This window comes from Stegodyphus dumicola, chromosome 7 (genome assembly GCF_044657685.1).
Source record: "Stegodyphus dumicola isolate Sdum_Otavi_A_Nest chromosome 7, ASM4465768v1".
NCBI classification, from domain to species: Eukaryota; Metazoa; Arthropoda; class Arachnida; order Araneae; family Eresidae; genus Stegodyphus; species Stegodyphus dumicola.
The window spans coordinates 48,266,945-48,280,488 of NC_140774.1; the positions used below are offsets into that span (position 1 = coordinate 48,266,945).

General features: G+C 30.3%; 1 protein-coding gene across 4 annotated transcripts in view; it reads left to right on the plus strand.

Moving 5' to 3' along the window:
* Positions 1-13,544, plus strand: part of LOC118198084 (dystrobrevin alpha-like) — a 167,024-nt gene that overhangs the window by 88,410 nt on the left and 65,070 nt on the right. For all 4 annotated transcript variants that reach the window (XM_085820167.1, XM_085820166.1, XM_085820168.1 and 1 more), the window contains exons 11-12: positions 1,376-1,457; positions 12,474-12,556. In XM_085820167.1, coding sequence (XP_085676293.1) covers positions 1,376-1,457; positions 12,474-12,556 — 165 coding nt within the window. The remainder of the gene's footprint in view (positions 1-1,375; positions 1,458-12,473; positions 12,557-13,544) is intronic.

Genomic DNA, 13,544 nt, shown 5'->3' on the forward strand with positions numbered 1-13,544 from the left:
GAGGCATCTGATAAAAAAGCTCTAACTAAAACTTGAAATTATCATCATTTAGATATTTTAAAATTCCTATTGCTTTTGCAATAGGAACAGTTGCTTCATTTGTTGTTGTTCTGCATTTGATATTGATCGAATTTCACTAAGGCAATTTTTTAAAAGGTTGAAAATTTTCATGAACTCTGTTTATGGTCCATATGATGAAGTTCCACCTTGTGGAGGAATACCACACGCGCGGAGTAAAAAGAAATCGCTTTTCGAACAACATGCCAGAATTTCGGCGCTGCAAGAGCGACAGTGTTCTTCTCTCTGCCTGGCTCACGTGCTGCTTTCTGTGTGCGCATGCTGGAACAGCCAAACACCACATCGCTTGAACTGTGAAGCGTGCAGTTCCAAAGACTTTCGTACCTTTTTGACAAAGTGTGGGATGGCTACTGACATAAAGCTTAAGGATTATGTACTGTAAAAGTATAAAGAAAGAATTAAAGACTAAAGGGCACACTATATTAAATATTAAAAATAATAATAAGTGGAAATTGGGGGTGCTGCAGTTCCACAGTGCTTATTATGAGTCACCACTGGTCCAACCTCTCTTTTAAGTAGGTTCTGGCAACCATTGTTCCGTGTACTATGGACAAGACAACAACAACAACAACAACAATAGTAGCTGAATTAGAAATATTTTGAGATGTTATTGACTTGTCTCACTTGTCTGACAGTAATTTCAGATAATTAATTGTATTTTATCTAAGAGGCAAGGGTTTGCCTTAGGCCTTGGTCATCTCATAGGTAATGAAAAAAAAAAAAAAAAAAATGCCAAGCTCCATACATTTTTGAAGGAGAATCTCTTGATGGTTTGATTTGAAGGTGCCCACCTTTTTTTTCTTCTCTCTTCTACAAATGTTTAGAGAAGATTTCCAGCTCAGCAGTATTTAAGTGTCCCCATGTCACAAAGACACTAAATACTAGTTTCAAACATCCATGGGCCCACCAGCAGCCTAGCGGTAAAGTCGCTAAATACTGGTAGTTTGGTTCGAGGTTCGAATACTGCAAATGGGCTGGCTGCATGGGTGTTTTCATGGTTTTCCCCATGTGTAAAGTGTATACGAGCCAGTTTCCCTTAGAAAGTCCTCCATGAAGGCATCCCTCTCCTTAGGCAGATAGTCCTCAAGGCTTTGCCATAATCAAACACACACAAACATCCATGCATTTTCTGGCATTTCAAACCAGGCTCAGGTTTATTGTCTATTGTCATATAAGCATCAATTTTGATTTTTCATTATTATTCTTTCAAAACAATAAAAATATAAATGTAAATAAAAATTAATGCTTAGATTTGTTGATCTTCTGTGTATGCATTGTAACTTTATTTTGTATGTAGGTCTCAAAGCAGTTTTTATCCCCAAGATGATGACAGCAGATTGATGACTCATTACAGTAGAAATATAAATGCAAGCAGAAGGGTAAAATTTTATATTTTTATCATCAAAATATTTGTGTTACATTTCTTTCGTGCATTGTTTTTCTGTTCAAAAACAATTTTTGGACAAAACTATCCTTTTGCGTTACATCACATTTAAAACTAAACATTCAGCTGCACTAAATTCTGTATCCCGTCTGGATAAGTAAACGTAACTGCATAATAATTTTAAAATGTGAAGTGAATATGCATATTAATAATTAAATAATACCATCTGCCTTAAATTTACGGTCAATTAATTATCATTAAGTTAATTTAATATACATATGTATATTTTTATTGCAACCAATTAAAGTGTCTGATAATTTAATCTTGTTTGAATTATGTTTATCATCTTCTTAAGAAGTTTTCAAACATTTCGTATGAATATTAATTTATATTTGTGAAATGAAATAACTATAAGTATTGCTTATGTAAAATATTAGATTGGTTGGCAAATAATGCAAAACTGACAACCTCAAATCGGGTGGGGGGAAGTACTGATGCATTAATTTAATTGTTAATCTTTCAGGCAACTTTTCAATCTCTTTTTTGAAATCTTTTGGTTTTATTACAAAAGAGTTGTTCATGGCCTGTTGAGAAAATCTCCAAATGAAGTTGTAACACCAGTAGAGGGTGTTTCTCTTCTGTGTACAAAGAATATTAGTTACTTCATGATGGGGTTTTGATAAGGGAAATACCACTGATGCTCACGGGGCCCGTTTGAAATAAATGCTTTATTTTTGTAACTATGTAGTTTTATCTTTTGTCAAATACTCGCATATTTTTGGTGACCTATGCAGAGAATAAAGAAAACTTGTTCTGCTGTCATCTCAAAGTTATGCAAACCATTTGAAATGGGGTTACTGTCTTCAACAATGTTTCATGCATAGTGGCATGCAAAATGGAAGTTATCCTTTTTTTTAACAAGTTATGCACTACAGTTTGGAATAAGTGGGTAAGAATAAGATTTAGTCTTAATTTGCAGAAAGGTAAACTTAACTATTCTTTATTATTAAGGAATAGAATGGACTTTGTATTCCAAATTACTTCTCATTCCTTATCTTAATGTATTTAAAATCAGAAGAAACACTTACTTAAGCAAAGATATCAGGTTATTAAAGAATTTGTTAAAAATTGATTTCGAAATAGAAATAGTGAATGCTGAATGAACTACACTTAGATATCTTACAATAAAATTTATTTCTAAAATTGAAACTAAAATCTTACGAAACAGAAAAGAGGAGTTAGAAGAACTTTCAGAACAAGTAAATTTTAAACACTTAAAAGAAATAGATTCTTAAATTCAAAGTCAGATTATGGATGTTAAAAAAATCAAAACTGAAATTATTCATTGTGATGAGTATCATGATAAAATTTATTAATTACATATGTAAGTTGAAAGCTAGTATTAATAAATGCAAACACAAAGAACACAACAACAACCTTATAGTCTGTTAAAATTAGAAAAATAATTTGTTAAATTAAACTCATTCATTAACAATAAGATCTGATTGCAATTCTGCTGACTTTCAAAGATTGTAGAACCATTTTGAATCTTTGATACACTGAAGATTTATCTAATGTAAATAAATTTAAATACATAAATCATATTAAATAGGAGTAGCCACAAATGCAATTAAAGGAATTACGCTGACAAACAAAAATTACGGAGCAGCAATAGAAACTTTAAAAGAAAGTTTACAGAAAGAGACTTTAGTCATCAATTCTCATTTAAATAAGTTGGTGAATTTAACACCTGTTAGGAAATCAACAGATGTCTCTCTGCTTAGGGAATTGTTAGACACATATCAAACAGAAATTTGAAATTTAATAGCTTAAGCATAAATAAAAAAAAATACGGATATCTGCTATGTCCTATACTGATTTAATTAATACTGTTACATGCACATGATGTGTAATGGATTGAATGCACACAGAACTGATGATAGCCTAAGAAAAGTTATTTTTCCAAAAGAAGCACTTTACAGTTCTTGGAACTTTTCAAAAAAGTACTCATAAATTTCTTCTCTATATTACAGCACACTCAGTAGTTACAACTTGAAAATACTAAGAACATTAAACACAATGCAGTGCAAAGTGCATTTAAAAACCGAAGCTCGCATGAATATCTCTCATTTTCTCGAAGTCCGCTCTGAACTAAAAATTGAGAGCTGATGCTTTCACCTGCCGTATATTGTTTACCCCCATCTGCTGAGAAAGGTCCAGTACCTTCAATTTCTCGAAATTGCAGGAAAGCATACAGAGTTACAGTTACTCGGGACCAGGGACCAGTTACACTTAGAGACCAAAATGACTCCAAATAGAAGCCACTTTTGGTGATTTTGAGCCAATTTATTGTGAAATTAACAGGGGGGGAATTAGTTGCCAAAACCACCACCAGCTTCCAATTTGGAAAGATAACCATATGCCTCGTTGTTAAATGGACTTGCCCCTGTAACCTTATTTTTCTGATGAAGCTTCACACTCTCAACACTTTTCATATTACATTATACAAGAGCCACTACAATTTTACATATTATTTCACTAAAGTTATTTAAATATATGTGAAATTTGTAACACTACAAGATATTATTCTAGAGATCACAAAAAAAATTGAATCATATAAAGATTGGAAGATTGGATTGAAAGTTTTGAATGTACTTAAAAATAAGTAATATTCTAGAAACAGAAGTTAAAAGCAGAAAAAAAAAACCAGCCAAATCTATGTTCTTGTTGGATTTAGGTGGAATAATTCAAATTTTGAAAGGACATGATGGTCTTGTACTATCATGTGTGTGAAAAACTAAAAGAAGGGACATTAAGAGACCTGAGTTAACAAATTTTATTTAATAATCTTGTATTTCATGTTTACTTATAAAACTTTTAGTTAATTAGTTGAGTTATTGCTTATAATTTAGTGTTTGTAATTCAATTTAATATTCGCTTATTTAGTAACTTTTGAATTCTTTATTTTGAATTCTTTTGTCAGTTTTGTAGAGTTTTTCTTCTTCTGTTTATGCTTACATCAGGTAATTGTACTTGATATGTAAGTTGTTTTCTTACATTTGAATTCATCTCTTTTTGTATGATGAAATAGTGATAATTTTTGCAGAATTATCAGGTGGAGAGTGTTGAGAAAATCTCCAAATGATAAGGCTTAATGGCATTAGAAGGCACTTTTTTGTTTGTACAGAGAATATTAGTTAGTTTATGATGTACCTTTTATTAGGAAAGTACCATCAATGCTCACCAGGCCTTTGAAATAAATGACTAATTCTAGTAATTATGCAGTTTTGTCTTTCCTTTGTATTGGTATACGGCCATACCTTCTGTTGACTGTGACAGTCCTTATCAACATGAAAGTGTGCTTTGATCTTGACTTCTAGTAATTGGAGGGTGGGAATATTTGGACTTGTAACAGAACGAATGATAATTTCCCGTTATAAACTTTAATTATTGTTGCAGAATGTATTTTAGCGCTGTCCTGCTGAAGAATCCCACTAATTTTGCTGATCAGTGCAGGTTGCTTAACCTTTAAAGTTCATTTCATCTTATTTATATAATAACATTAAATATCTGCTTTAATGGTATGATTATTTACTAACAGTTCAAGAAAAACTGTACCTTCCATAACACATTGTATGCTGAAGGGAAAAAAAATTCTTTTTGATAGATGTAATCAGTAGCTTCCTTTCCCTAATTCCGAGTGTAATATATCTTATGAAAAGCTTCCACTTCATTTCTTATGAAAAGTGTAAATGAATACTTGTTACTAAGGTTTTTTAGTTTTGAATTGATATGGAACCCAAAACTAGAGCAAGAAAGTTTTTTTCTTATTGGTTTCAAGTGATATGCTGCTGCTTGCTGTGCACAGTGAAGTTTTTCCAATAAATCTTTGCTTATTTTACATGGATTTGAATATATCAGCATCTTCAGTACATCATCTTCCACCTCTCTCTCTCATATCAAAACTCGTAATTATCGCATGACTTCACTTGTGCACAACAAAGCTAAAATGTTAATTCAGAGGCTTGGGAGGGGGGAAGAACATGGAATGGAGATAATAATAAACTTTAAAAATGTTGTATCATAATCATTTTAGTGTATCTGAATTTTAGCAAACCAAATCTTTCATTACTTTTTGATCATCTCAATAACTTTCATGACTTCTAGTACTCTATTTTCATGTCACATCCTCAGTTAAGTTTATAATGATGTAATCTAATTAAATTTCTTACAAAAATTATGACTTTTTGTGTAAGGATGACTTTAAACTAAGACAAATTTTCTGCGCTTAAAAAAAAAAAAAAAAAAGAAAAAAAAGAAAGAAAGAAAAGCTTAAAATTTTATATATGGAAATTGAGCAAAAACTGCTTGTTTCTTTAAAAGAAACTTCTAAATATATTATCACTTTTTAAAAAAATTATTTCACATTTTTATTAATAAACAGCTTTATTTATGTTGCCACTTCAGATAATATGTATTTTGAATTTTTTTAGTAAATGATAGGATGCTTATAATGCTAACCTATCATTCATGCCTTTTTTAAATAATTTTTGTTAATCTTTGTTGGTAGCATGATTTTCTCTCTCTCTCTCTCTCCTTTTTTTTTTTTTTTTTTTGTGTAAATTACAATAAAGATCTTTTTTCCTAACATTTAACTGCTTGTTTTAAACCAAATCGCGCATTTCTGTTTTTAGCTTAGTTAAATGAGGTGAATTTATTGTCATATTCTCTTAAACCTTTGAAGAGCGCCAGTATATAAAATAAACCGGATGTTTGTCAATTTTTTTAACCTCCTAAAAAATGCTAATTTTTCTACATTAACAAAAGATAACTTTTGGTGTAGAAAAATACCAGTATAGTATATACCGACACCCATACTGAGGATACCTTGCCAATGGATGGCTGCACCAGGCCTCTCCTACTATACTTTGTGAGATGACAGAATTTCTTTAGCTTATAATAGTTTATTATGTAATTATTCGTTTAGGATTAATTTACAAGTTGTTTAGGATTCAATATTATGTTCATGGGGGCATGGGAAGTTTACTAACCCTGTGCTAGGACTGAATACAACTATATTGGTTTCTTTTATTCTTTGTTTGCTCCACTTGAGTCTCTCATTCGTCTCTGTTTAGCTAAAATTTTAATTTAAGCACTTCACCCTTTCCCACGAGAAAGACTTGTAACTGCCCTCTGGCGTCAAAACGTAGCACAGCTGTAGGGGTTAAATGTGGTATGTTAGCTGGGAAAAACACCTATTGTTTTGTGTTTTCCAAAATCCTTGAGTGCAGCGAAATTGAAAAAAAAAAAAATGTTTGATAGTTAATTTGCTATGTAGGGGGTCACGCCATTTTCACAAAAGGACTGTGATAACATCACACAAAGGGAAAGCTCACTTAAAAGTATGGGAAATCTTTCAAAAAGAATGTTGTATTGTAGTGCCTAATAAAACTAAGCAGAAGGATTTTTCTGTTTAAAAATTATGCTTCCAGTTGGATTATGCTGCAGTCATGGATATTATATATTTAAAATGACATGTACACTCAACCAAAAAGGAAAAAAGTTGGGATAGTTTTATATATTGTATTGGACTGATGGATGAAATTCAAGTTGTATTTTTCATGTCTAGAAAGTGTAACTTAAGATATGTATTTAGATATGCATTGTTCTTAAGTAAGCTTAAGATATGCATTGTTCTAACACAGATATTTTGCCACAAAATTGGGCTTTTCTGAAATGATATATTGGTTTTTTTCCATATTTATATCCTACACCTCTAACTATGCTAAAGTGCCAAATTTTTTACAAATCGCTGAAAAAATTAGATCTCAGAATTTTAGCCCCTCAGTGTTACTTGATTTTATTATGTGTTTATTAATATCTCTTTTTTTATTAAATTTACTTGATTACTTCTTTCAAAATTTAGGTTAAATTTAAAATAAAATTTGCACATTTTTTATGATTTATTTTTTAAAATTACTTTTAAATAATTTTTATACATTTTTTGAAACATTGAATTATAATCGCTAAAATGTCTGTTACCTTAAAGTGTCTTACTGTCACCTTAAAGTAGATGTATTTCTAGGTGTACCTGCAAAAATTTAGTGTTCTGTATTCAAAATTTCTGAAGATGTACATAAATGTATATATTGGTATATTTTGAAATTTGGCTTATTTGTTACAAGTGATAATAATGCCATATGTGGTTATAATGCACCACTTTGATATAACCTTCTGTGAATTGCAATAGTTATTTTAAACCTAAAATTTTCAAATAAACTTTTACTGAGGATAATTAATGAGGAAATTCTTTATTTTCATTTTTATTAATAATGTTTAATGCTATTTTTTAAATTTATAAAAGACATTAATGAAAAGTTTAAAGGAAATTTTTTTGGGGGGGGGGCTTTCATATGAGTAAAATTTACCTTTGCCATTTTATCATCTGCTATTTTACTAATTTCATTTTATATGCAGTGAATTTTTTTGCAGATTTCATAATTATGCATCATATATATATATATATATATATATATATATTCAATACTTCCATGTACATCAAAAAATAAATAAAACATGCTGTCTTCTGTACAGAAATATTTAATTTTGGAAAATTTACTAGAATAAAAGGTTTTTACCTTTTTCTTTGTGTGTAGTAAAGGCAATAAATAAAAGTGATTTTGGAGATGTTTTATAGCAAAAGCCATTTTTTTGGTCTTTACTGCATAATAAATTTCCTAAACAAACTGTTGTTTATATTTGAAAGGGATCCTAACTATCATCAAATTACCCTTTTTTCAAAACAAAATATATTTTATGGGAAGATGGGATTTAGAATAAACACATTTTTAAAGGCCAAACTGTAATTTGTCAAGACCTGAATTCTAATCATTAGTAATATAATAAATGATTATTATTGTTGCATTTATTTTCATATTATTATTTCAGGTGTATTTCTGTTATATTAGAACTTATTAAAATTCTTCATATAAAATAATTTCAAAAATTAAAAAAGTTCTTCTGCTTTGACTTATTGCTAATTTTATATCAATCAGAATTCTAACACCTAAACTTCTAATCTTTCCAGCAACTCTGCCGAAAAGTACAAATTAAGTGAGTGACATTGCCAATTCAACCATTTGCACTGTATCTATCAAAATCCTCCCAACTGGATAATTGCAATAGGCTTTGAGTTTCTGATTTTCTTAGTTTAAAAATTACTCAGATTGGCTGGTTATCTAAATATAATAAAGCACATGGAGACTATCTGCCTAAGGATAGGAATACCTTCATTGAGGACTTTCCTAAGGAAAAGTTCCTCGTATTTACATTGTACATGTGGAAAATCACAAAAACCATGCAGCCAGCTCGTTTGATTGAGTTGGTTTCTGGGACAAACTCTCAGTAGTCTTTAAAATCTTTCATCCATTAGTGGAGCTACTTGAATTAAGAGCTAGTTATTAGATCTGCTTTGCTTAAAAATTATATTTTGGCTTTAGCATTCTCACTAACCAATGCTTTAAATATGCAACAGTAAAAATATATTAGCCAACTTATTTTATTTAATGTGTAGTCTTAGATTATATTATGGCTATCCAAATTTAATTGTCTGTAATCTTAATTTAAAATATCCACAACTTGTAAAAATTTTGTCCATAGCACAAGTTGTGCCTTTGTTAGAGTTTTTTTAGAGTTTGAACTTTAACCAAGAGTAAAAGTATAAATATTATTTGAACTTTCTTCCGTATTTTATGAGTTCCTCAAAAAGTAGTGATAACTTGCTATCTGTCTAAAAGGATCTGCTTGATGATAACTCTAGTGTCCAGTTGTAGTAACAACCCTACAGACTCTTAATTTATTATTCGACTTGCAAATATTTAAAATATTATATACTCAAATCTGTTTTTTGCAGGTTTTTTTTTCATTTATGTGTATGAAAATTTCAGTTAAATTGAAACATAATTTACAAAGTTATCAATAAAAAAAAGGGAGCTTCAATCTTGTATATCTGGCTACTGAGACATATACGAGTGTCTAGTGAAAGAACAGTCGTCTCAAAAGCTAATCACTAACTACATGGTAACTGAAAAAAAGTCAACTTTAAACAACTCCATTTTTTATAGCTACTCATGAAATTTTGTGCAATTTTTTTTAATGTGGTCCCTATCCACCCTACAAAAAACAGGTTTGAGTATATCTCAGCCACAAACAGCAGAGTTTTGTTAATGCATTAATTTTTAAACTACCAAGCTGTAATGCAAATGAATGTTCAGTTACATTTTATATTATTGCATTCAGTTACTGTTCTTGAAATCTAAGCTAAAGATGGAATAACTTTTTCCCTGTATTATTCACATGGTAAGATTAATGAGGTGTTTAGATTAAGTGGCATAAGGTTTATCTTACAAGCTCTGGTGTTAAAACAGTGCTGCAATTTTAAATGTTTTGTTGTTTTAAATGTTTAAATGCTATTCATAAAATGCTGCAGTTTTAAATGTTGCAACTTTAAATGATTGTTTGTTTGTAAATATCTAACTTAAATAGCTGAGAATTAAGCAGACAATTGTTAATCATGTTATTCATTAGGAAACCATTGTATTGCACAATAATCCATCGTCTCACAGCTGAATAATCACTTTGTAGAACCTCTGTGTTGAAAATAAGTATGTGTACACTGTCATCCTGTGTGTATTCTAGATTTATTTCTTGCGATTATTTTGCTTCATAAAACTCAAGTGTCCTTTCATAAGAAAGTTTTTCCTATCTTGGAAGAGGTAAAAGGAATGCAGCATTCTACTCTTAGAGCTGTGCAAAAAACAGACCTCTTCTAACTTTCCCTTTAGTTACTTGTTGTGTTTGTATTTTTTCTCCATTATTATTATGTGCTCTACTAGTAAGCATTGCACAACAAGATAGGGATGTCCTTTGGAAGCCTTTTTAAAGAAAACTGGCTCATATTTATATTACACACGTAGAAAGTCATGAATGCGGCCATGCAGCTAGCCCGTTTGCCAGAACACAATCCCGGACCAAACTACCAGTATTCAGTGGCTTTAACTGTTCAGCCATTGGTGGGCTGTCAGGTTTGTTTTAAGACAGGAATTTCTGTCAGTGTAGATTCTGCAACATTTCTATTTTTTGAATGCAGCCTGATTACTTAATTGCTATACTGTTGATATACATTAAAACTTTGTTTATTTGAACTTCAATTAGTCAGAGTGATTGTCAGAACTAGAAACTGCAAGGTAAGACAAAGCAAATTTTGAAACATACTATTCGAAACTAATACTGATTCAAAGTTTTAATACTTATTTTTTGATAATTGTGTTCCTTCAATTTTGGCTTATTGAAACTTGATCATATTTGGATTGATTATTCCATAAAAGCAAAAATCGTATGCGCAATATACGTTTATCGTAGTGCTAACTAAGTATTTAATAATGTAAATTAAGTTTATAAGTTTGATGTAATTGGTCGTACCTCATCTTTTAGTAAAAATATATCAAATATAAATTTTATATTAATCCTCTTACAAAGATTGTTTTAAATAGCTAGATTTTTCTCATATTATTACAAATAATTTAACCGTTTGACTGCTACGTGGTGCAAAAGCTCTGCATTCATTTGTCTCGAAAACTGCAATGCAGTTAGTTATTTTAGAATGCACTTGTGTTGCAAAGCACACGTGAGGTCAAACTACATACATTCACACCCACGGAGCAACAAAGACACGCTGAAACTCGCAGCGCAATGATTTTCGAGACAAATGAACACAGCGCTTTTGCGCCATGGAGCAGTCAAACAGTTAAAAACATATGTTTTTTAATATGGCATTTATTGGCCATCAAAAATACTTGCACCCAAAATGAATATCAGATCACTAGGACAGGATAAATGCAGAATTCTGTTAACCAAAAAATTTGAGAGATGCTTTATTCCACTATTATTTGGTAAGCATTTAACTAAACTATGTTTAAGCTTAATTCGCAGTTAAAATGTCTTGAAAATGAAAAGCAGTCTCCTTCAAAGATACAACTAAGTGGCTTAAAATAGGTTGCCATAAACCGAGAAGTTCTCCAAGTGAACCAATCATGGCACAAAGTAAAATATATATATATATATTAAGGTAAATTTCCAAATTACTAATAAAATTTTACACCAGATTTTTTACAAAAATTGGTTTTTAGTGATAATTTGAGTCCTAGAACTAAAAGATGGGAAAAAATTGGCATGCCATTGCAGAAGATGTCCAGTTTTGTGTCAAAATATGTGGGCTAGAACAATATTGTATAGAAATCTAATATATCTTAAGTCATGCTTTCGTGACATAAAAAATGCAAGTTGAATTAATGGGCCGAGTAGAACGGGAGATACAGAACTGTTCTCCCCTTTTTTTGAATGTATGTGCCAGTAGGGTGTTGTACTTCATTAGTATTTATGCACACTTTTAGCTGCTTCAGTAGTGTAAAAAAGACGGACCTTGTTTTATTTTAAATTGAATTGAAAATTAAAGCACTGCAGGAAGACAGAAGTTATAGTTTATTTATCATGCTTTGGCTGGAAACTATTTTAGAATTAATGTTAAAGTGTATTTTTATTGTATATAATAATAAGTAAACTAAAGAACTATAGTGTGATAATTGTGAATCCTGATCTTGATTTTTATTCATAGTATGCAAGGTATACTATGTTATAAATGATTTTCGTTATCTGCTGTGCATAACTGCTGGTAATGGTGGTGGGAGAGCTTCTATTATCCATCTGTTCTCTTATCTTTCGTGAGAATGGTCCCCAGACGGGCAGATAATGAACATGCCATTGTAATATCTTTACATATTGATGTATTGGCTAGATGTGTTACCATTCTGGTTTCATTTTACATTTAAATTAGGATGACCTTGTTATATGTTTATCATGACTTATTTTGCATCTCATTAATGATATTTGCTGTATTATAAAACTAAAACCTTTCTGATTAATACACTCATCTCATTTGGACTTGTTCTTTAAGGGTAGATATTCTTCTGAATTGAATCTACCGTCTGATACTGCACGACAAAGAGAATTAATTGCTAAATTAGAGGCGAAAAACAGGTAATTTTGAAACAATTTGTAATTCTCTTGTCTTGCTGATTGCAATTCCTCTTACCTCTGTTTTGAATAAAAGCTATTTTATTTCTTCAAAAAAGAAGTACATATATTAAAAAAATAACAATCTTGTTTGTTAGAATTTAGAAATATATTCATATGCAGACTGAAATATAAATGAATTATTATGTAAAGAATCAGAGAATATAATATTTCTTTTTATTTTAATAATATTTTCTTTTAATTTAATACGCATATTACAGAAACGCTGTATTCATTTCAATAAATGAATGAAAATTTTATTCATTTATTGAAATGCATTCTTCAGGTGTTGCATTAGGAAATAGCTTATGGAAAGATTATTTGACTGATTTACCTTCTATTACATATAGAATAATAAGACTGGTTTGTCTTCTATTACATATAGAACAGCAGTAATTTTCTAAATTACATTTTAATGAAATTTTGTATGTGTTTTCGTTCAGTTGATATGTACTGTCATGGATTCAAAGACAAACAATATTTTCTTCATTCAGTTTGTGTAAAGGAATGTCCATCTCTTTTTAATCATTCCCTTACTTGCCAGATTGGAATTCCAGTTCCTAGAAGAAAGTTTGGCCTTCAAAGACACCTGATATCTTTTCAAATTTTTTGGAAAGGGCAGTGAAGGAATGAAAGTGCATTTCTAGTAGTTGATTTCTGTGAAGGCATTAAGATGCTGAATGAATGTAATAAGAGATGTATAGCATTACAAGAAATATATGTAGAAAATTAAAGAGTGTGAAGTTGTTCTCATCTAGTCATGATTCATTATGAATTTAGTCTTAGTACTTTGTAGATACATAGTGTATTTGTTGTTCTGTCTATATTATTAAATAATAAAGAATCTGTATGTGTGTTCTTCGTACTGTGGAAAAACGGTGGTAACTATCCGAATATTTGCAGTCATAGTTTCCAGTTTCAAATTTTTTTAAAATATTTATTTCATATTTTG